Source organism: Fringilla coelebs (assembly GCF_963513975.1).
Source record: "Fringilla coelebs genome assembly, chromosome: 5".
NCBI lineage: Eukaryota > Metazoa > Chordata > Aves > Passeriformes > Fringillidae > Fringilla > Fringilla coelebs.
Genome location: NC_140033.1, coordinates 40,854,301 through 40,866,445, shown reverse-complemented (window position 1 = coordinate 40,866,445; position 12,145 = coordinate 40,854,301). Strand labels below are relative to the sequence as shown.

Sequence of the window (12,145 nt, the reverse complement as noted above, 5' to 3'; positions counted from 1 at the left end):
TCAGCTAATATTTTTAAGCTTTTGCCTTTTTTTGCCTGCTCCCCATCCTCCACTTAGCTGCACTGGATGGTCTCGAAATGATATCCGCTCTGTATGAGATGGACCAAAACATGATTTTTCTGGAGTAGAAATATTCTTTTCTAAACAACAAAACAGACATGAAATTAAAAACCAACTAACCAAAACTCCCTAAGTTTGACTGTACCATATTCTTTTCAAGACAATAATATTTCTAGGTCTAATTAGAAAGCACACCATTTTTATAGTTACGTATCACTCACCATTTAAAAGTAATACAAGTAGTTTCACAAGGTAGTACTTTAAAAAAATTAACTCCTTATCCAAAATGACAGTAAAATTACTTAACAAAATTATCATATTTTTAGAAGTGTCATTATCTGTCCGTCTTGAACTTAAACACTTACAGAGATACTCAATGCTTTTGACTCAGAAACTCATCCTTCAAGTGGATGAAGAACTAGTTCACAAGATATATCTAATTAATAAGTTTTTGTGGTTACGTTAGACCAAATAAAAGAGAGAATTCTTTTGTTCAAAGGTCAGGAGTACTTAAATGCTGGATGGTGCCAAAGTTAAAAATTTAAGAACACATAGGAACACGTGAAACAAACACTTTCATTGTCATACATATGGATGCTTGAGAAATTTAGACAATAGTTTCTAAAAAACTCTTCAGACAATTATTCAAATAAAATAACCAGTAGGCATGACCAAAGGTATAATATTTATTTAAAAGAAATGAACATTTTACACCTGATAATATCTTTCCTTGGCATGTGTAAGAAAGAAAACATCTGTGGAAGACAATCCGAACTTCAAAAGAGAGTGATATTATGCTCACGATACAGCAGTTCATGTCTCTGAGTGTATATATATATTTTTTTTTCAGTATTTTTTAATATTTTAATTTTTTAGTACTGCTCAACAGAAAAATTAAATTTCTCACAATACATAGTGACAAAAAAGTAGGACATCATTCTATGAACCAATATATAAAACATAGCTAAAAATTTAAAAGAGTAAGAGTTCCCTTTGTTTTTGCATGGATGCTTTCCTGTAGCCTTCTAGATCTAAATGTCAGGAGATTTTCCCAGCCGACTGTTCCCTTTCTTATGAATTCTTAAATTATTGTAAATGTATCTTAATAAACAGTTCTCTCTTTTGGCAACCAAGAGCTTTCAAGTATTTTTAACATTATTTACATTCATCTTTTTATGGCTCTACATTTGTAGTCAATTGTTTTTTTCCTTAAAATATACAATTTACTCTAGATGTATCTCCTAAAGATTTAAAATTCTGATATTTTGCCTTTACAGCATTCCCAGTTTCCTTCCCTTTGGATTATTTTATTTAACACTCAAATGGTAGCAGATTTCAGTAGTACAGAAAGGCTTTTGTTAAAGAGCAAAGAAAATATTTAATCAAGCAGTAAACTTTCCGTTAATTATTTTGCCTGGGAACCATAGCATATTCACTGAAGACTGAAACCCTCAAATTAGTAAATTAAGTGGTTAGCTAATGAAACTTCAAAATAAATCTAACATGGTAATAGTATTCTTTAAATTGCATGCCTTTAATTTCAAGAAATATTTTATGAAATTGAAAACATTGTTAAACAACAAAAAATAATTACGACTGGAATTTTTTGTTAAAATAAAAACAAAAAGGAAATAGCAATAGCTATTGCACATTTACAGTGGAAACCAAAACTGGGGCTAACTTATGCTTTTTCTGTGCACTCATCTTCAACATGGTATCCACAATATAGGTAAACAAGACATACCAATTTTTTTGGTATATTCTGACAAAAAATATATTTTATTACATTATTTTTAAAACAGAATAAAAACAGATGCTAGAAAGAGCCTATCAAAATGAATTTGAAAAGTGGTCTAGTAGTGATAGAGTCAATATAGGAAGACAGGCAGTCAACCTAATCCTAATTGCCTGATCTGGATTATTTCTGAACTAACAACCTCACTTGTTTACGAACATATGTGCACTGCTAGATAGTATTTTCATGATGGATTTCAGTCACCTGTACATGTAGGGTTTCTGCCTCTCCACTTGTAATTATATACAAGGCATTGGAAGGAATATATTGTCCTTACATGAGTATGAGATATGTATTATTGTTCCATTAAAAAATCTCAAAGACCTGCTGTAGGAAAGTTTAACACATCAGAGGTTGTCCCAAAGTCTGACAGTTATGGGTTTCTTATTTTTAAAATCTTCTCTCATTAGACTTTCTAGCATCTGCTTGAAACTTTGTTATACAATTGTGACCTAGACAAACTGACGTGAAGCACAGACTGACTCTGTATTCTTTCTTTCCACCCTTTACACAGTTCTCAGCACTAACCAGCCAAAGAAAATAAAGCCATTTTAGAGAAAGATCAACTAATTTGGAATGAAATATATACAGAGGGGTTTGCTGTAAATCACTGTGAATCATTCCCTTTGTATGTCCCACCTTTCCATTTTTGAAATGACCATAGTCATGTTTGCACTTCTGATAAATCACTTTTGATATCTACTAAATATCTACTAAGAGATGGATCTTATTATCAATGCTGCTGTTCCTGTAATCAGTGGTGGAGTGATGAAAGACAGAGCTGGCATGGAGTAGCAAAAGACCATTCCCTGAAGAAGAGTGCCAAGGACTCTCAAGATAAATCACACCAGCATAATGCAGTTTGCTCACTCCTATTCAGATCACAGCTATTCCTCAGATGTTACACTAGTGGTTATTGTAACTGCTAGTGGCTAAATATTATTTCTGGTTGAAAAATTGGTTCCTAAAGCAAAGGTGTAATGAAGGTATAAGTCAAATACGAGAAAGGGTTTTGCTGCAGTTCTTTCTCCTAGAGTTTAATGCAAGACCAAACAGAAAGATTAATGAAAAATAAGAATAGAACCATGGATTCACGAAGGCTGGAAAGGACCTCTAAGATCATGGAATCCAACCACTAACCTAGCACTGCCAAGTCCACCACTAAACTATGTCTATAAGCATCATGTCCACATGTTTTTTGAAATGTTTCAGGGATGGTGATTCCACCACGACTCTGGTCAGCCTGTTCTAATGCTTGACCACCTCTTCGCTGAAAAAATTTTTCCTAATATCTAATCCAATAATGATAATCCAATAATGAATGGAATGCATTGCAAATATGGGACTTACCTGACTGATCATACATGTGTCCATAAATTACAATGCTCACTTTTACTTCATGGCTTTTGCTATTCCAGTGAAAATCTAGGTATGAGTATTTCACATGTGCTCAAGTAAGAGCAGCTTTGCACTTAAGTGTAAAGTGAGCATCTAGGTAGAACTTTGCAAGAAGTAAAAAAAAATTGCACATAAACTAAAAAAACTCAGTAGCTTTGTTGTCAATACCTGTGTTTAAAAAAGATTTTCTGATTCTGATTTACTAATGGGCAACTTTTTTTTCTTCAGAAACATTCAATAAGGACACCTCCATTAGGAAATGGTTAGAATTTTGTAAAGATCAAGGGAATGAGAGAAGACAAGAGAGTCTGGTAAGGCTGTGGCACTTTAATTGATAGACTGAATCTGGAAAGTCATTAAAAACAGTCTTTGTTAAAAAAAAAAAGTCACAAACCAGAAAACCAACCTAACTTTCTGAAAACCCTCAAAACACATAAAAATGGATCCTTATTATATTTTTTCTTTTATATTTATTGATTGGGGGTTATATTGAGGGACCTTAAATATTTATCTTACAGCATTACTAATGATGTGAACAGTTTTAGAGCATGCTTGGATTTGCAATATCTCAATTTTCCTGTAAACTGCAATATATACTGCAAATGAATGGTTTTGTTTGTGAGTTAATTAAGAGAATATTAGCATGTGAGTGAATCACATTACTGCTATCATAATTGCTTAATTGGTAAAATAAAGGTGACATATATGACATTGTCATATTTTGCTATAAAGAGGCATATATTTCATTATTATGCATAAGTACACACCTTGGTATGTGCATTTCTGATTTATGAATAATTGTAAGCATAATCACAATACTTTTAGTTCATGTTATGTTCCTTAAGTGTATTTATGGTGGGCCTTGCCCAAAGGCAACAACAGAAAGATTCACAGCATCTCAAGATACTGTATTTAGTATCTTCACTAAATAGAATTACGTGTATATATTAAATGTAAACTAACATGCTTACTAAATGTAAATGGTAACAATTACATTGGGTCTACTATATACAGTACAGATATTTTTGACAAAAACTATTCTTATTCTTATTCTTATTCTTACCATTACTTGTACTAGAATTAAATAGAACCTGGAAAGTATATTAAGCATAATTTAACAGGGTACATGGTTATTCTAATACTGACTGATGTGGGAACAAATCTTAGCCAAGAAAAGCAATTTAATTTCTGCTACACTAAAGCAGGCTTTGGAAGACAGGCTCTAACACTTATTACTGTACATTCATTTACTTGTAAGAACTTAATATATGAAGCTCCAGTACAGTCTGAGAGACATTCAGATGCCTGCACATAGCAAAAACCTATTTTGAGTATGTGCTGAAAGCTTGTCTTGGGATAATGTCACATGCTTCTATTTCCAAGCAGTCACTTTTTGGTTGTTTAATCTGTTTTCTGCTATCAATTTGTTCTGGTCTTTTTTTTGTTAAAGCCTGGGTCTTTTAACAAATGTCAAGGTTTACATATCCACTGTTTTGATAAGTAATGCAATATGTAAAATGCTTTGAATGAAATTCTTGGTGTCCAAGAAGAAAAGCTTTGTTAAAAGGGTTATGATAGAAATTTTATGATGCATAGTAGACGTCATAGGACATTTATCAACCCACCTAACATTGTATGTCTGGAGATATAATTTATTCCAAAGTCCTTACCATATTGTATTACTTAAAAGCAAATACAGCATAAGAAGGCATGGAGAAAAAAAAACCTCAACATTTTAATGAGAGTGACCAGAACGAATCCTTAGCAGCAAAGCATTTACATCAATTTAAGCTCTGGAAAGAAGGTAGGTTCAGCAGGTCTGTGAAAAAGGTGAATGCAACAATATCAGAAAGGTTAACTTTTTAATAATGTTACTTATGGCTATCTTAAAGTTGGATTTTTTTTTAGCTGCGTTGCATTGCTTTCATAAAAAGTTATTGTGCTGTAATTTTACATTATATTTCTTAATTTTAAGATAATATTTAAATATCATTGACAAGTCTGGGGATCCATTTATATGAAATACAACATGATATGTAAAGATATATCCTCTTTTTGTATGGAGATTTGAAGAAAGACTCTACTCATGTTTTTTTTTTTTTTAAGTAAATGGTGAATTTTGTTTGTGAATCTTCATGACTTCATGCTAGTAGGACTAGAGACTGGTTTTAAAATTTTATAGAAACAATGAACTTAAATATCTTTGTTTATCAAAGATTGATACTCTTCTAACTAGATCAGGCTGACAATTACATATTTGAATAATCTGAACTCTTAAATGTGACTCGGTCACATGGAGTTACAGAGATAATAATGTACAAGAATATATTATAAGCATTTAATAGTTACCATTCCACACAATTAAAATAAACATAATAAACATAGTGCTCCAAACACATTCCTGTAAAATACAACTCTTTTCAAACTACAAGAAAGACTTTCAGCACCACTGCTTATTAAAGCTCAACATTTATTTTGTGCTTCAGCTCGTTATCTATTTCCCCAATTTTGACCATGAGTGTCTGCCTGAAACTTTCCAAAATGTTGGTCACTTCTAAGAGAAAATATATAAAATATTTATACTGCGCTTTGCAGAAAATCTATCAAATAACAGAGCCTTCCTTTTAGGGTATGTCCACGCGTGGGTTGAGTAGATAGGAATTGAAGTGTTTCCATGATCAGAGAAGGAATTATTGATCCTTTGGGCTATAGTCACTAAAATACCAGTCATTATGGAAACATGCATTACCATGATATTACATGGACCTGAGCAAAGCTGTTCCTAAAGATGATGGTGCTAAGTCAGGGAACTTCAAAGCCTGCTGGTTTCATGCTGTCTGTGGCAGATGGAGAATAGCTACAGGAACCATGCAGAGGGTAACAATCAAAACTCCTACAGGAAGAAGACTGAGAGAAGAGGCAAAGGGCTGCAACTAAAATCCGAGAGAGAAATGAGACTGACTTAGACTCAAGGTGAGAGAGCCAAAGCTAACTTGGCAAATAATGCCCTGGCACAGCTGGCACAAGAGACTAGAATGACTTGACAAAGAGACTGACACAGAGCAGGGAGAAAAACATGGAGAAGAAGAAAACTGTGAATTGGCAAAGGGAAACTGTGTAAGAATAAAGATGGATTATGGGGTTCTAGTTCTGGGTTAGGAACCAGATGATTCCTAACTTTCAGAATTAACATATTAAAAGAAGTAAAAATACAAGTAATAATAAGAAAGAACACAAAGAATAAATACATTAAGAGACTGGACTTAAGAGATACCTAAACAGTACACTAAACCAGGCCATATTTGGAGGAAGTCTAAACTAGAAGATGATTGAATCTGAGGAATACTGTCAGGCATAATCTGGATTCAAAAAGAAACAGAGTGAGAGGCAAAAAAGTAATTAGACTGGGGTCTACAGAAACAAACAGAAGACTTGATGGCATATGTGAGAAAGAAGAGTGGATGGGAGAGAAAGCTTAGACTGCAATAAGTTGGAGGAGAGAAACAAGAACCATTCACAGTAAAAGAAAGGATTACAGAGCACAGCTGTGGAAAAAACAGCAATGAAAAAGAGACAAATTAGAAGGAAAAAACAAGGAAAGAAAGAGTGCCTTGGAAAAGATCTTATAGACACATCTTTACCATCCAGTAAAGATCTTGTGAAGTAGCCAAATATAAATTACTGTGCCTTTCAGTGAACTGACTTGAGAAATATTTTTGAATCTATTTAACAAACATCCCACAGCAAAGGAAAGATAAAATTCTTATTATTTACTCAAATCACAGGACAGAAATCCTTATTGTTGATCTAATGGTTCCATGGTTCTAAGTGGAACCATGGTTCTAAGTGGATATCCAAGTGAACTATAAGCCAATGTCTCAAAACAGACTTTTTTAAGCTAGTTTCTCTTCAAAAAAATCCACACTGAAGAACTCCCAAACCCTAGTAGAAGAGAATGAGGCTGGTAAAATTAAGCACTTAAAATTTAAAATAGGCCTCTGTGTATCTGTTCTTGAATTATTTTCATAATTGGAAGCACAGATGATGAAATTACATGAGATCTTGAATTATTTTTTTCCCTAGCCTGTTAAATTCAACAAAAGCAAGTTCTACATGCCTTTAAAATCTGCATTTAGGTAATTTTTAAATATGCAACCTCAAAGCCAATTAAGCAGCATCTTTTAAGATGTGATTCTGTAGTCTGTTCAAAAAGATTAGGTATATGTCGTTTGGTAGTCAACCAATACAGAGAAAAATATGCACGTATGAAAGAAATATGCATAAGGAACCCCTTGGTAAAATATGAGCACATTCACAGACAGCTTAAAAATGAGATGCTTGTTACACAGAGAGAGTTTACAAATCCTAAATGAAAGACAGCAGTCCTTGAACTAGAATATATAGACAATAGTGATGCTAAGAAGAAAGGAATAGGAAAGCAGGAAGTTTTTAATGTGAAGCTGTACCATACACTGCTTATAACAAAGTTGAAGGGTTTCTAAGAACTCTCATGAAAGAAAGGGAGGCAAAAAAATCAAGGTGGGGGTTCCGTCAAGAGTAAAAAGAATTTAGTAAGATTTCAAAAGGAACTGAAATAAAAGCTACTCTACTTTTTTCTGAGTTGGAAGACTTTTCACTGTAAGAAAGGCATAATTAAACATTAATTTATTTTCACTGACTAGCAGAATATAAAGTGTGAATTTACTGGAGAACTAGAACTGATAAATGTTTTAAAGTGGAGATATATATGGGTCCATTTTTTGAATTAAGCGTAATAAAGGAATGACAAGGTTCAGGTTTTAATTTATTTCATTTGTTTTCCTGGTAAACAGTTCTACTGATATCAGAGGCTTCCTGAAAAGCTCAAATTCAGGGAAGAGAAGTATTAAGAATTCTGGGCAGTGTTTAAAATAAAAGTTAGAAGCACAAGTCCCATTGCATTTCACTTTCAAATTTTGGTCAGGAGATAGCAGTTCCCAAGGCAAATATAATGAAAATAAAGTTTAGACTTGCAGAGAAAAAAACCCCACAAAATTGTGATGACTGTTAGACAATATAAAATACATAGGAGACTCATCTACATGTCCAACATTGCTTGGTCAGAAACAGATTAGGATGGCAGAAGGCAGTTGATCGCCACAGCCTACTCACAAATTGGATATTAGGATATGCAAAACTCCGTACTTTTGACTAGGTACAGAAAATGCTAATCCTCTAACTCTTGCAAAATATTTCTATGCCCATGCTGCAACTTAATGCTGATATAGTGCTAGTGTTCAGGAAATAATTAAGACAAAAAATACAACCAGAAATGTACACCAATGTTTATAGAGTTAATTAAAATTATAAAGAGTGGTCAGACCCCCTGCCCCCCAACCAGTCCCACCCCAAAAGATAACCTCAAGAAATAGAAAAGAAAAAATTTTTACTAGGGAGCATAAAGCAATAACTATGAAGGAATATTTCATTCCTTCTGGAACATAATATAAGTACATTCTCAGATCGTAACATACCGTCATTAACAGAAGCAAAGTCCTAAATTAGACAGATAACTATTTATTCCAGCTGAACTTTGGCTATTCTTTCTTTAGGTTATGCACTTTTTTAAACATTTGGTCAATTTAATGAACAGTTAGTTTTCCCTTTGAACATGTAACAGGGAAGCAAATCAAATACTTTTACGTAAACAAATGCTTTCCTTAAACTGAGATATACTATGTTAAAAGCATTCCTTTTATTACTTAATTAATTTAGGTTTGTCAAGAAACAGAATTAAATTAGTTTAGAATTAATCTATCCCATCCAATTTTCTCAGAAAAAATAGGAAATTTGGCTTTTAAAAAACTAAAAATAGTTTAATTCAGAATTCAAAGAACCTGCCTTTGGAAAAAAAGATCTATAGAAAGAACATAAAAGTTGGGAAGTTCACAAAATATTTCTTAACATCTTGATTTAGCCTTTCTAAAATCCCCTGTGAATTAAAACATAAAAACTTTGAAGTGTAGTATATTTTGTCTTAACAGAGACATGATAATTCATAAATTTCCCTATATATATAAAAGGTATTTTATTTCAGTATCACATGAATTTGAGCAAGAATTTTTAGTAAATATATTTAAGAATCCATTATTTTTTATTCCTAGACTTTACTTTTTAGCCTGAAAGATCTCAACAATTGATTGATACAATTTCTTAATTACAAGTTATATATAAGGAACATGTATGATACTCCCAAATAACAGCTCTTGATTCCTAACAATAATTGAATTATGAGGAACAGGCACAACTATGGATGTTGGAAAGTGAATTCAGTAATATTTTATTAACAAAGCTTGTCAAATCATTGAGGTTGAGATCTTCTGAAAAAATGGTACAAGAACTTGATTTAAGAATTTATTGAAATGACAGCACCTCTAAGGTCACAGCATCTTTATAATAATCTAATACACCTCCAGGTTAACTCAAAGGGAACACACCTACTGAATCACTGAAACAGTTCCTAGGCATCTTCATTTAATATTTCAGAAGGCCAAGAGAGACTATAGAACAAGAAAGCAATCTATAACAAATACGTTCTCAGCAAAGGCAAATTTATAATGTTTTTAGATTAAAGATATCATGGGGCTAATGATTTATTCTGATCATTGAAAAGCAACAGTCTTTGGCAGAGAGAAATAATGTAATAAATGTGTTTCTATACTGCATATGAAATGTAAAAAGGTGACAGTAATATTTGGTTTTATATGTCATAAGTGACACAACTGAACCTATCATCACTGTTTAATTTCTTAAATCCATGGTGATAATATTTATAACGACACATATGCAGAAATATATTTTAAAAGACATAAGACTTGGACTTTTTTTCCTCAGTTCCTGGATGACTGAAATAACAATGAATATGTAGGTATGGCTTAGAAGATGTATTTTTTGAAAGTAGAGCTATATTAGCAGACATTATAAACTCTCTGTCTCTCCACCCCCTCTCCCTCACATTAACGACTCTGCCAGTTGGTTGCTCTTTCCTGCTCCTTTCCTAATCTCTCCTTCTTGAAGGTATAATGCAATGATGGCACTTTTTTATTTTCCAAAGAAAAACCTGCTCCCAAGAGCCACACAGGCAAGTTCTACATGTTGAAAGAGTTCATATTAATTTATTTTTGGATGGAGGTACAATGTAGGTAACAGTCTAAACAACAGTCATACACTAATATGAATGCAGCGTATACTATTTAACTCAATTATTCAAGATACGGACACATTCTATTCTGGATACATGAATACAATGAAAATTTTGTCATTGACATCAGTAGTTTAGAGTTATCTCATCTAAATTCAGGATCTTAGCAGTTAGGAATTTCATCTAATTGAAATGGTGTGGCTTCATCACTAGCCACTGGAGAGAAACAAGAAAACTAAGGACACAATTTGTTCTTTTCTAAGATGACAGGCACAAAGACAGAATGATGGTTTTTTTCCATTGGTACAAGTAACTTAGACTATGATGATAAATTTTATGTAATCTAATTTTAGGAATGTAAAACAAGTGAATAAGGACAAACATATTGAGTCACTATATTTTTTGCTTGTGGTGAAGTAATGTAAATAAATCTTCATTCTAAAGCCTTTACAAAGTATGTCAGAAAAATTGAGATTTCAAGTATTTTTACATGTTTTTCTTGAATTCTAATTTTTTTATTGAAAGTGGAAATTCAGCATATATGAAAGCACAATCAAAAAGTAAAACTGGAAATTCATATATATAAATTATATTAAATACCTGATTACTATTTTGACAACATTTCAAGAAACTTCACTACTGAAAAAGTTTTAGGAATTTTGATAAATTATTTAATACAGCTTAAATTTTCTGTAATGTGCTTTTGGGGGGGTTATGCTTTTATTTATTTGAAAAAAACATTGTACACAAATAAGACAAATAGAGTATGTCATATTATCAGAAATAACATTTCTTCAGTTATATTACACAAAATAAGACACAAAACTTAAAATTCTACAATTTTATGACATTCAAGAATTATTTTTTTTCTATATATAGATTCTTTTGTTAGCTTCTATGGTATTAGAGTGGTAAAAACATAAGGCTTTAAAAGGCTCCTCTAATACTGAGCTATAATAAGTTCAGTGGGATCACAAACTCCTGCATGACTGGTAATCAACATGACAGAAATCTGTGCCTTGTTTTGTGATATGTATTCTGGTGCTCAGGTAACAAAACACGCATTTTCCAAAGCTCTTATAGAAATAAAATAAGAGGAAGATTAAAACCAAATCTTTTTCATACTTAAGAGAAAAGAAATTCTTCTCAGGACTCAGCCATGAGAAGGCCTACAACACATCACAGGGAACTTCCCATTAAAATCACAAGAGGAAAGTCTATTGACATTACAGTTTTTAAACTGAACTGTAGTAAATGTATGAAAAGGCTTTAGATAAAAAAGAAACAGAAAGATAAGCAGCGTATGTTATTAAGGATTCCAAGCATGCTCAGTTCTACCTAGCATTTTAAAGTGATCTTTAATACTGATATTGAAAAGAACCATAACTTACTTGAGGATCTTGCTGAGTGTCTGTGTGGCGGCTTATTTTTTTCTCTGTTCTCAGTCAAAGCACTTCCACTGGCTATGGAAACAAGGTCTAAATCCATGTCTTCTCTGCTTACAGAGCTTGCCTGGAAGCAGTGGGAGAGAATGTACACAATCATGAAACAAAATATAACATTTTCTGAATGTAGCTCACATTACTCCAAATAAACAAACAGGGCCTGTCAAACAACCTTCTTCAAAATGATACCACAATCCTTTTTTGTTGCCTAGGCTGAACAAATGCACTATGTCAAAGCATTTTTGTAAATAAGAGCCGATCTTAAAA

At 32.6% G+C, this 12,145-nt stretch overlaps 1 protein-coding gene across 1 annotated transcript in view; it reads right to left on the bottom strand.

Annotated features, from left to right (window-relative positions):
- LRRIQ1 (leucine rich repeats and IQ motif containing 1) overlaps positions 1–12,145 on the bottom strand; it is a gene marked incomplete at both ends in the record, with an annotated part of 100,678 nt that continues 88,533 nt past the window's right edge. Inside the window, 2 exons of the mRNA XM_084205866.1 lie at positions 1–140; positions 11,825–11,945. Coding sequence (XP_084061992.1) covers positions 1–140; positions 11,825–11,945 — 261 coding nt within the window. The remainder of the gene's footprint in view (positions 141–11,824; positions 11,946–12,145) is intronic.